The sequence below is a fragment of the Myotis brandtii genome, unplaced genomic scaffold (genome assembly GCF_000412655.1).
Source record: "Myotis brandtii unplaced genomic scaffold, ASM41265v1 scaffold144, whole genome shotgun sequence".
In the NCBI taxonomy this organism is placed as follows: domain Eukaryota; kingdom Metazoa; phylum Chordata; class Mammalia; order Chiroptera; family Vespertilionidae; genus Myotis; species Myotis brandtii.
Window position 1 is genome coordinate 1949728 of NW_005355159.1, and position 12735 is coordinate 1962462.

At 38.9% G+C, this 12735-nt stretch overlaps 1 protein-coding gene across 11 annotated transcripts in view; it reads left to right on the plus strand.

Annotated features, from left to right (window-relative positions):
* Positions 1–12735, plus strand: part of HERC1 (HECT and RLD domain containing E3 ubiquitin protein ligase family member 1) — a 159282-nt gene that overhangs the window by 131178 nt on the left and 15369 nt on the right. For all 11 annotated transcript variants that reach the window (XM_014535483.1, XM_005861075.2, XM_005861080.2 and 8 more), the window contains 11 exons: positions 353–526; positions 1716–2009; positions 2958–3023; positions 3156–3281; positions 4420–4558; positions 5597–5778; positions 6468–6623; positions 7922–8044; positions 9068–9170; positions 10177–10346; positions 12096–12234. In XM_014535483.1, the coding sequence (XP_014390969.1) occupies positions 353–526; positions 1716–2009; positions 2958–3023; positions 3156–3281; positions 4420–4558; positions 5597–5778; positions 6468–6623; positions 7922–8044; positions 9068–9170; positions 10177–10346; positions 12096–12234 (1672 nt within the window). The remainder of the gene's footprint in view (positions 1–352; positions 527–1715; positions 2010–2957; positions 3024–3155; positions 3282–4419; positions 4559–5596; positions 5779–6467; positions 6624–7921; positions 8045–9067; positions 9171–10176; positions 10347–12095; positions 12235–12735) is intronic.

Here is a 12735-nt window from a genome sequence, read left to right on the forward strand (position 1 = left end):
AGGCAGAGTACTACTTCCTCTAGTACCCTGTGGTCATGTCAGACTTTTAAATTACACTAAATGCCTTGTCTTACAAGTCCTATGTATAGCAAATAATTGCTGTTATCTCTTTAAGAAGAATCAGCTAATCCAAGGTAGTTCACAAATTTTATGGTTATTTATTATTCACCTGTTTTTACTTAGACAAAATTTAGGATATCTCAAAGTTCATAGGCATTAAAAGTACAGCATAAAATGTCCAAAAAGCAAATGTATTTAATGCAGTTATTGAAATGAACTTTCTCAGATGTGAATGGTAATAGAATTTTCTCTTATTAAAACAAGTCATGTGGCATGATTTATTTCCCATCAGGATGTTTTGGTCGTGAATTGTACGACAGAATGGGCTGCTGCCAATCATGTGTTAGCAACCTGCAGGACAGCCCTGAAACAGCAGGGTGTCCTGGGACTAAATATGGCTCCCTGCATGAGAGCATTTCTGGAGCGGCTTCCCATGATGCTGCAGGAACAGTATGCCTATGAAAAGGTGAGCAATTACGCTCATTCTGACATTTACAGATGCCTGGTGCTTTGGAATTTGAATTATAGCTTTGAATTTATCCCTTAAGAGCATGAGATCTGAGGAAGATACATGGGGCTATTTGGGCAGAATCAAATGAAGCTAAGTCGTGCCTAAAACAGTTGTTAATAATCCTGTCTACTCCTACTTTATTTAAGTGAGAGTAAAGTTTTAAAGTGATACTTAAATTTGTGTTGTGCTTATATCATTCTTCAGATTATTTTTTCACTCCAAAACTTTTTAAAATACCTGTGCCTCCGAGTATCATCTTCCCTTTTTTAACCCATATACCTATTTTTATGTGGTTTTGCCATCCCAAAGTTGGGAGGTGGGGGTGAGTGTGGGTGTCAGAGTGAACATCCTTTCCACTTAACAGGTGGGCCTCGTGGAAAGTTGTGTGGAAGAGCTAAGATTGAACTATTAAATAGGGTCATTCAATACTAGAATGAGGAATTATAGAATTTGAGCCTGTGTGACCTGTCTTTCAGGCCTTACTAGTCACTGTGCTGCCTCCTAGGTAAAGCTTGTTGGGTTTGGTTGTTTTGTGTTTGGGAGTTGTTTTTATTGTTTGTTTTTTGTCAAGCTACATTAATATTATTTCACTGATGTATTTGCCCAGGTTTTCTATTCTGAATCCCTTAGCTCTTACAGAGTTGTTCTGCTAGGACCAGGGAGAGCCGTGAACGAAGAATTTTCTTGGCTACCAGGCTTCCCTTGGGTAAAGGAGCAGTTGTGACAGGGAGCAGGTCACTATGGTTCAGTTGTTACCAGTCTTCTTTTTTTAAAACTTAAGAAAAATTAATGAAAATATACTAAATACAATGAGGTATCCTGAATTGGATTCTGGAGCAGAAAAGGGGCATTAGTGGGGAAAAAAACAAATAAAATTGTGTTGTTCAGTTATTATTGTACCAATGTTTATTTCTTAGTTTTGATAACTGCACTATAGTTATGTAAGATGTTAACATTAGAGGAAGTTGTGTGAAGGGTTTTCTGTACTATCTCTGCAACTCTTTATATCTAAAATTATTTCAAAGTAAAAAGTTAAAAAAACAATAAACTTAAAGAATAAATTACAGGCTTTTGGCGTTCACTAGGTTAATTTAGAATATTTCGGAAAGGCTCTTCAACATAATGTCCTTGCACTTTCTCTTAGCCTCATGTGGTTTGTGGCGATCAGCTTGTTCACAGTCCCTACATGCAGTGTTTGGCCTCCCTTGCTGTGGGACTTCATCTGGATCAGCTGTTGTGTAACCCTCCAGTGCCACCACACCACCAGAACTGTCTCCCTGACCCTGCATCCTGGAATCCGAATGAGTGGGCCTGGTTAGAGTGTTTCTCAACCACCATAAAAGCTGCTGAAGCCTTGACCAACGGAGCACAGTTCCCGGAATCTTTTACTGTTCCAGATCTAGAGCCTGTTCCAGAGGATGAACTTGTATTACTAATGGTAAGTATAAGGTGAACTGCTGTTATTTGCAGCTGCAATTGTATCATGGGTGTTTAGCAAATAGCAGACCCTCAGTAAGTATTTGCTAACTTGAGTAGCTAGAAGCATACCCTTAGATAAATTTAAAATATTTTGCTTTTAGATAGTATCTTTCAATCTGATGACAGGCCTCTATGGTGATAGGAGAACTGTGGAGCTCTTCTAAACATGCTGGCTCTCAAAGATATAGTCCGATATCTCCCCCTTCCCCCTTTTTCTAAATCCATAAGTGCATTGCTAGTATATATTTTATTTGTACAGGGTGGAGCAAAAATAGGTTTGCAGTTGTTTGTATGGAAAATAATATAGTAATTAATAAATAATAATACAAGAATAAACTGTGTTTTGCATATTCACAACTGTAAACCTACATTTGCCCCATTATGTATATATTTTAGCATCTTTTCCTGGTCATCTTATGAGATTTATTCCACATATGGATTCAAATTATTTGGCACTTTAATCATGTTTTTAATTACCATTAAATAAGAATTGTGGAAGAGCATTCTGATGTTACCTAAGAGTACTTGCTATAGAAACTGTCATTTTATAGATGAGGAAACTGAAACAAGTCCAGCAAAATGAAGTGACCTGCCCAAAGCTATACAGAAAGTTCACAGGGTCAGTGACTCTTGCACATGACTTTGTATCTGCAGGTGCTCAGAAGTTAGCTTTGAATTTCCAAGGCAATTGTGATAGTGATATAATTGATAGTGAAAGTGTTTATAATAAAGGGAAATATTAACAATGCAAAAAATCAAGTTTGGTGTAATTATAAAATTGCTCTTAATTTCTCATAATATTACTAAGTTCTTTTTTGGAAAGAAGACTTAGTTATTACAACAACACTTAGTTGTTAGTTAAAAACAGATAAGCAAGATTGATCCTGATGTTTGCTCTGCCTTGCAGGATAACAGTAAATGGATTAATGGCATGGATGAACAAATTATGTCTTGGGCAACTTCCAGACCTGAGGTCAGTAAAGATGAAGACAATTATATGGTTTTTCTCAGTAAATCTTCTCATTCTAAATGCTTGTGTGTTTGAGCCCTGATGTCTGCCATAGAGACTGGCACATACTTGGTACAGATGATTGTGTTTTTCTAGGACTGGCACCTGGGAGGTAAATGTGATGTCTACTTGTGGGGTGCTGGCAGGCATGGACAGCTGGCAGAAGCTGGAAGAAATGTAATGGTACCTGCAGCAGCTCCCTCATTCTCACAGGCCCAGCAGGTAACTAACAGGGTAAAGAAACGAAGAAGAAACTTGGGAAGTGACAATTCTGATTCCCTAACTGTCAGCTGTCAGTAACTTACAGTGGAATAAAGTTTGTCCACTTCATAGTTTTCTGTAAGGAATCACTAAAGAAAGTCATGATGTTAGAGCTTCCAAATAAAAGCTTTCTAAGATTTTTATCAGACTTAAGTTTTGTTAATAAATTTCTAAATTTTTCTTGCTTTCATGTGTAGTGAATTAACATCTTGATTTATTAAGCCTGATCACTATATATTTATAGAAATTAAGATAATCCTAATTACTGATTCTCTCTTTGCAGCTATAGAATTATTGGGGTCTTTAGCCAGATTTAGTTGACACTCCTTCTTCTAATAATTGTGTACTATATTTCCAAACCTTTCTTTCTTTTTTTTTTTTTCTATCCTCACCTGAGGATATTTTTCCCATTGCTTTTCAGAGAGAGTGGTAGGGAGGGAAGGGGGGGGAGGGAGGGAAGGAAAGAGACAGACAGACAGACAGACAGACAGACATCGATATGAGAGAGACACATCAATTGGTTGCCTTCCGCATACTCTCCAACCGGGGCAAAGAGTAAACCTGCAACTCAGGTATGCCCTTGACTGGGAATCGAACCCATGACCCTTCAGTGCCTGGGCTAATGCTCTAACCACTGAGCTCACTGACAGGGCTCCAAACTCTTCTTGAGGCAGCTGCTTTCTTTTGTTCTTCTCTACCTCATGAAGACACTATTCTTTCTCCTATATATCCTTTCTAGTTCTTGCCTCTTGCTGACCTGTAGCCCTGTCTTTACTATTTCCCCATCATCTTTTCCTTCTTCTTTTATTGATTTTGTTGTTAAAGTTATTATTTGAACTTCGCACAATTGGCTGAAACTATTTTAAACTATCTTAAATATATTAAATAGTCAAATGAGCCTCATACATCTCTTAATTAAGTAAGCAGTTTTATAATAATCAAGAGCTTATAGGAACCCAAAGTCACATTAACCCCTGGAGTGAAAAGATAACAAAATTGATGAAGGTATCTTAGGTATACATGGAATCAATTTTGAATGTTTGCATGTTAAAGCTACATAATAAAGGATAATATATTTAGTTATGTGTTTTTATACTAGGTCATATGTGGTCAGAATTGTACCTTTGTCATCCAGGCCAATGGCACAGTGTTGGCTTGTGGGGAAGGAAGTTATGGCAGATTAGGACAAGGAAATTCAGATGACCTTCATGTGCTGACAGTTATTTCAGCCTTACAAGGTAAAATTATCCTCAATTGAAAGCTGGTCAGAAATGATGGCCTAACTGTAGGAATGTTTGTTTATATTGGAACTCATCTCAAACCTTTGCTAGATAGTTATATATTGAAGTTCTTGTTTAGACATGTACAGCCTTAATTTTCATATTTTAAACAGCATTATTTTGTAAGTTACTTATAGCAGTGTTCAAATTCAGTGGTATAAATAACTGTTTCAAGACCCACTGAGGAATATAAAATTCTTTAAAAGTGCAAAATTAGGCAACTATTAATAGCAGTAGCAATCATGCATGTGCTTCATTAAAATTAAAAATCTGAAAAAAAAATAAAATTAAATTAAATTAAAAATCTGTTTATATGGATATGTACTAAAGACTTTAAAGGGCATCTCTGTCAAAGTTATCTGTGACTTGGAAAAGGAATATCTCTAGAGAAACCACTGTAGGGGACTCTGGCTTGTTCCTTAATTTTGACTTTGAAGCCTACAAAAAAAGTAGGATTTTTAAAGTAAAAGCATACAAGTAACAAGGAGTTCAGAACCAATTCCTGATTAGCTCTGAGTTCTCTTCCCTGAGATCCTAGTGTGAAGAGGACAGTAGTGAGGATGGGAGGGCTGGCTGGGCTACTATCTGGTTCTACTACCCTACCTCTGGAACCTTACACAAGTTAATAGACCTCTTTGTAACTCGGTTTCCCCAATTGTCAACGTGATAACGATAATAGCTGCCTCATAGGTTCTAAGTGAAAATAGAAAATGAGATACTTCATGTAAAGCATTTATAGAAGTAGCTAGAACATAGTCCTTAATGACTATAACTGTTGCTATAACCATCCTCTTCCTTGTCACATTATTGTTTAGTGTGATTGCTCCCAATTTGTTAGGCTGTTTCTGCAAATTTGATTTAAAATTAAGAAATTATTTTTATTTCTGTAGTACTATTTTGTTATATTTCAATTTTGAGAATATTCTGTGGCAGCTGCAAGTAAAGAGGGGAGTTTTAACATACAGTAACTCTTACTGGGTTTCTGCTCTGTTCCAGGCTTTGTGGTGACTCAGCTGGTGACTTCCTGTGGTTCTGATGGGCATTCCATGGCCCTGACTGAGAGTGGTGAGGTCTTTAGCTGGGGAGATGGTGATTATGGCAAACTTGGCCATGGGAACAGTGACAGGCAGCGGCGACCCAGGCAGATTGAGGCCTTACAAGGAGAAGAAGTGGTGCAGGTCAGTCAGGACATGGATAAGTTTGGCTTTGAATGTACACATACTAGTTGTCCAATCAAATTCAGGTAATGGGAAATAATAGTAAAAATACATTACACAATCATTTTAAGAGATCCATTGCTTTTGGAAAATAGAAAATGAGATAATTCATTCACTACTTGTGCTTGTCAGAAGTTTGAATGGGCTTTGATGTTAGAATGGACTCTTTTTCCTGAGCCAGCTGCAGGTCCTTAGAGGAAACATTATGGGGTTTAGCTCTTGCCCCACAGATACATGAATAAATGGAAAACTTTGCTTTCAACCTATCCTCATTGTTACAAAGGCTGAGTTAATATACATTTCTGGAAAATCAATTAGTGATCTAGAATAATACTGTAAAATTGTGTACCACGTTTGAGTTAACAGATAATTTCCCCATTCATTTCATGTAGTCTAAGTCATCTGTACACAGGTAAAGAGTAGCAACAGTTCTTCCAAGGTATGCAGTTTATTTTGGTCTTCCTGAGGAGGATGAGGTAGATCAGACTTAGGGGAGCAGGAGGGCCATTTGGGCAGGTAGAACATACCAGTCTTTAAGATCCTAACTTATCAGTGAAATTTATTACTATACTAATAACCAAAAATGACTGATTTCTTTTTTTCTTAGTATCCCCTCTTAATAAATTGTTTTTCTCCTTATTTATCTATAGATGTCTTGTGGCTTCAAGCACTCAGCAGTGGTAACTTCAGATGGCAAACTATTTACCTTTGGGAATGGCGACTATGGCCGTCTGGGTCTTGGAAACACCTCTAATAAAAAGCTTCCAGAGAGAGTGACTGCACTGGAGGGGTATCAGATTGGACAGGCACGGAATAAGTCAATGATATGTTCTGTCAGATCATAGTTGCTTATATGCTCTGCATGCTCTTAGACACTGTCCTTTCAAAAAGAAAGAAGTCACCAGTTATATTTAACTTCATGCACATTTTGATTGGCTTGATAATTTTTTATGGTTTTTTTCCCATGTGAAAATTCACATTTTAAGTTAATTTCAGTTAGTTTGTCATATAAGTTTGTCATATTTGATTCCACATTAATTCAGGATGTGCATATTTTAAAACCCCCTCCATAAAGTATTAATACAACTTGATATAAAATTTTTAAACAGTACAAACAGTTGTGGCTCCTGTCCAATAGGCTGGAAGTGGATGGCTGAACTGAAGCATTGCTGATAGTTACTGCTTGCTCTTTTTTTTTTTTTTTTTTTTTTTTGCTACTGCTTGCTCTTAAGCAATAATTGTTCTTGTCCTATAACTGTTAGTATTTTTATTGGAAGACTAGAGGCCTAGTGCATGAATTCGTGCACCAGTTGGGGGTCCCTCAGCCTGGCCTGCGGGATCAGGCTGAAACCGGCTCTCTGACACCCCCTGAGGGGTTCCGGCTTGCGAGAGGGTGCAGGCCAGGCCGAGGGACCCCACCAATGCACAATCAGGGCCAGGGAGGGATGTGGGGGGTTGACCAGCCAGGGAGGGACTGCAGGAGGGCTCCAGGGCATGTCTGGCCCGTCTAGCTCAGTCCCGATCGGCCGGACCCCAGCAGCAAGCTCACCTACCAGTCGAAGCATCTGCCCCCTGGTGGTCAGTGCACGTTATAGTGAGCAGTTGAGCGGCCTTAGCATATCATTAGCATATTATGCTTTGATTGGTTGAATGGACAACCGGACACTTAGCATATTAGACTTTTATTATATAGGCTAATTCTTGAGTTTATACATGCTAGTAGGCACATTGAGATTTTCTTTTTATAAGGAGATAAGATATTTTTATCTTTTTCTATATTATTCCTTAGACTTCTCTGGTATGAATGAGTATTTTTGAGTTATATGTACTTTTCCCCTATCTTTTGTGCTCTCTGATTCTGAGTTAGCCACAGATATTTGAAGGATTTCCTTTGAAGAAAAATGTTATTTTTTTCTTTGTGAACATTAGGAATTATTTCTTATGGACACTTTTTTTTTAAACATATGTAGAAGGCCCTGAAACCAATAAAAATCTTTAGAAACATAGCTAAGTTTTCCTCTAAAGTGGAGGAAAGGGCCCCAGAAATGGGTATGTGTTTTAGGTATTATGACTTGCCTTACTGAACACTGTGTTATTTCTCCAGGTGGCTTGTGGCTTAAACCACACTTTGGCAGTATCAGCAGATGGCTCCATGGTGTGGGCTTTTGGAGATGGTGACTATGGAAAACTAGGTTTAGGAAATTCCACTGCAAAATCTTCACCCCAGGTCAGTTTTACTGTTAGTGTTTCAGACAACATAGTTTTTGTCTATATCGTTACCTCTTTTTAGTTGGGAATAATTTAAATTTAGCATTTATGGTAATTCATAATGAAGTTTAGAAGCTTCTGTTGCTTATTCTTAAATGTTCTACATTCTACAGCTTGATTTTAAATAAGCCATTAATAGTTAAACTGGATGTAAAAATTCTGCAAAGGTAAGTGTCTATCTCTGTACATGGCTGAACACCATAGAGACTACCTTCCATTGTAAAGAAAAAAATAGTATAAACATATCTCCAGAGTGTTTTATGGAGGGAACCATGAACTATCGTACAGCTGCCATTATCAGTTTATTGTTAGCACTGAATTATACAGATGCGCACCTCTGTTTAAGAAGTAATGAAAAGGAAATTTGAGTGCATAAACAAATAAATTAGAAGCTCTTGTTCACATTATAAAAAAGTTTCTTGGCTCTGCAGAAGACCTCTTACATAATTCTTTTATGTGGATTTTCCTAACATTTTTAACAAGCAGCATGATTTACAAATACTCAGTTTATATTCAACTCCAGATTCACCATCATACATAGTCTGTGACATCCAGAAAGTTAGACAGGATTCAGCTAGGGGTTCACAAAACCAGGAAGTCCCTCTCTGGGGAACATTTAAGCAGTTACTGTTGCCTCTGAAAGCAGAAGTCTGCTGGGAGCAGCCCATGTCTTACAGGAGTCTTCAAAAGGCCACAGGTTTTTCTTTGGTTTCTGTTATCCAGAGGAATGCTTCCACTTCACATGAGGTTCTGGGGGTTTTGCCAAATGCCCCTGCACACTTCCTCCCCCAAATTCAGATAGTTTGCAGAACAATATGGGAAAATAACATTTAGGAGTGTGGGTTTGAGTGGAAACAGGTAATTAATTAACTGTTAGTGTTTTTATTGGAAGATAATTCTTGAGTTTATACATGCCAGTAGGCAAATTCAAGAGTATTTTCTTTTCCTTTTTAAAGTGTGCCTTACACCTTTTATTTTGCAGAAAGTTGATGTTCTTTGTGGAATTGGAATTAAAAAGGTTGCTTGTGGAACTCAGTTTTCTGTTGCATTGACCAAAGATGGTCAAGTGTATACCTTTGGTCAAGGTAAGGCATTTTCTATGCATTGCATTGCTTGTTTTGTGTACACATACATTATAGGAACATTTGCCTTCAAGTTTTATAGAAAGGGCTCTAAATTGAGTCAGTTTTTATTCTGGGTCATAAGTGGGTCTATGGCCTTCATTCACTAGCTACTTTCCTATTCCTCTCTGTGAACTTGGTCATAAAGATACTCTCCTCCCCATTGATGGCCCTTCATGCCAGAGCCTTCACTCTTGATAGAAGAGTTCCTGCAAGGCCCTTCCCCTCCTTTTTTGCTGCCTTCACTGTGCTGCCACGAACACTGCCTTGACCACCAGAGTGCCTCTGGATCCTGCCTCTCTAGTCCTTCCAGGGACTGGGGCTTCAGGTCTTATGAATTCATAGGTTCAAAGTTCAAATTTTGAGGGGCAGAAGGAACCATGTTATCAGAAGGTGTTGTGGGCTCTGTTGGCTGGAGCCTGAGAAGATGCTGCTGCCGTAGGCAGAAGTTAGTTAATGCTTTGGAGAGTACATTTTCAGTACAGTAGTAAGAGTGGAAGTTAAGTTGTAGACAGTGCCCAAGCCAGACAGGCCTAGAGGACATAGAGAAACAGGGACTGGCCTGCACTTTCTAGAAGTGTGGCAGCAAAGCTAAGGGGAGAGGTTGGCTGGAAGTTTGAGGACAAGACGTCTTTTCTTAGAATGCAAGAACTTTAGGGCCTTTGTGAATTATGTACCAATCCTCTCAAATATGGGGACACTGAAGTGCCTCTTGGTTTGAAAGAAGCTACTGATTTTAGATTTACTTTTATTTTTTATTAATAAGGAGACTGTGACATTTTGCATTGAAACAGTTTCAAACTTTTTATGCACTTAGTATCCAGTATACCTTACCAGAATAGCAGCTTTGGCCCCAATGAGTTAAATATTTCATTGCCATTCCACCATAAAAATGAAATGATTCCTTAGAAAAACATAAAAGGACTCTGATGTGCCATCCATAAACTTCCTCCTTGCTGTTTTTTCTCAGATCGCTTGATAGGCTTGCCAGAGGGTCGTGCTCGCAATCACAATCGGCCACAGCAAGTCCCTGTCCTGGCAGGAGTAGTCATCGAAGACGTGGCAGTTGGAGCTGAGCACACACTTGCTTTGACATCAGCAGGAGATATATATGCCTGGGGGAGCAATTCAGAAGGACAGGTACATATTTATCTTGCTTGCTGCCCTCATATTCTAGAGAACTGAACATCCTTCAGTTGGGTAAGAGATAAACTAAGAACCTCATAATGTCTACCACAGTGTCTCAAGGACATCCTCTGCCACAGGACTGATTGCTTTGTGAGTCCAGTTATCCATCTCTCTCTCTCTCTCTTGATGGTGGCCAAGTACTATACCATGGTGGGGTTTTTTGGGGTGTGTGTGTGTGTGTGTGTGTGTGTGTGTGTGTGTTTTTAATATGTTTTTATTGATTTGAGAGAGAGAGAGGAAGGAGAGAGGTGGGGAGGGAAATTCTGATGAGAGAGAACCATCAATTGGCTGCCTCCTGCGTGCTCCCTACTGTGGATCAAGTCTGAAACCCAGGTATGTGTCCTGACCTGGAATTGAACTGGTGACCTCTTGGTGCATGGGACAATGCTCAACCAACTGAGTCACACCAGCCAGGACTATCCCATGGTTTTAAAAAAATCACAGCAAAAAGATTAAGGGGATTAACTGAGTGTATGTATGTGTTTACACACATTGATAGGTTCCTGGCACATAGTAAGCAGCACTTTATAAGTATTTGGTACTGTCATCATCATTTCTACTACAGTAATATGTGAGGTTAGGTACTAGGAACATCAGTTGATGGAAAGAATGAAACAACAATATTTTTATATTTTATAATATAACGTTGTGCAAAGAACATTTGTGTTTGTGCAGGAGGTCTTGTCACCCCCATTATACAGAGGAATGAACTAAGCCTCTAAGACAGTGGTTCTCAACCTGTGGGTCGTGACCCACAGGGGTCGCCTAAGACCATCGGAAAACACATATATAATTACATATTGTTTTTTTGATTAATCACTATGCTTTAATTATGTTCAATTTGTAACAATGAAAATACATCCTGTATATCAGATATTTACATTACAATTCATAACAGTAGCAAAATTACAGTTATGAAGTAGCAGCGAAAATAATTTTATGGTTGGGGGTCACCACAACATGAGGAACTGTATTAAAGGGTCGCAGCATTAGGAAGGTTGAAAACCACTGCTCTAAGAGGTTGAGGAAAGATTTGAGGTTGACAGGTTTAGCCTACCCTATATATGGAAGAGGGAGGGACTTTGGTGGGAGATGTCTGAGATGCCTGCTACTGCAGAGCCACATCCCTAAGAACAGAGATCTGGAAGAGAGAGGGAAACATTGATGAGAGAAAACCATCAGTTGGCTGCCTCCTGCATGCCCCCTACTGGGGATCAAGCCCGAAACCCAGGCATGTGTCCTGACCTGGAATTGAACTGGAGAACAGAGATCTGGAGGAGACCCTGAGAACAGTCAGACCCTAAGAACAGAGATATGGAGGAGAGAATCTGCTTCTGTAACTATGTTAAATATCAAGAAATAAATGTGTTTTAAGTAAAAGCTCTAAAGATCACTGTTACCTTTTAAACTTTCTAAGAATTCATTTCCTCTCCAAAAGTGGAATCCAAGGATGTGTTCAGTCATTAAGACTCTCTGCTAGATTGGGAATGGCTTTGTTGTATCTTGGTTTTTAGGAGACAGTCTGAGCTCTGAGGACCATTCTGATAGAGAAAATCAGAATTAATTTCTTTATTTTGATGCTGTGGCTTGGTACAGATATTAACCTATTTAGATCTGCTACTTCTAAGATAGATTTCATCATCTTGGCGTCCTCTCTTCCTCTTTCTAATTGAATCTCTGTGTATTTGTAATTTACCCCAGCTTGGCCTAGGCCACACCAACCACGTTCGAGAACCGACCCTGGTTACAGTTTTGCAAGGGAAAAATGTTCGGCAGATCTCAGCTGGCCGCTGCCACAGTGCTGCATGGACAGCGCCGCCTGTCCCACCAAGAGCACCAGGTGAGGGATGAAATATCCATGCTCCTGCAGCTTCTCTTTCAGCAGTACCCAGCTGTACTCTCTGCTTGCCAGTTTCAAACTGCATCCAGACATTGTTCTGAAACCATCAAACCTTTCCCCACAAACCAAAGCACTTTTTGTGCTACCAACACTGTAAGTACTTTCACAGCAAGAAGTTCTTCTGCAACTTCGTTATGAAGCAGTCCCTCTCTGTACCCCCAAAAGAAGGAAGCATATCACTTAAGCAAGCAAAAATAGTTTTGGGGCAGCAACTAAGTGTGTTTTTATATATTAAAAAATGATAAATTGTAGCTAAGGCCTATTGTTGCCATGTTACTCCAGCATGTAGCAGGACTGATGGGCTGTTTTTGCCTTTTTGTTGTTTTGTTTTTAATTTATTATGAAATCCTTACAGATCTACAAAAATATATTAAAGTAATAAAATGCATATTTGTGTACTTAATGTCCAACTGTGTACTCTCCCAATTAGACCTATCTTCC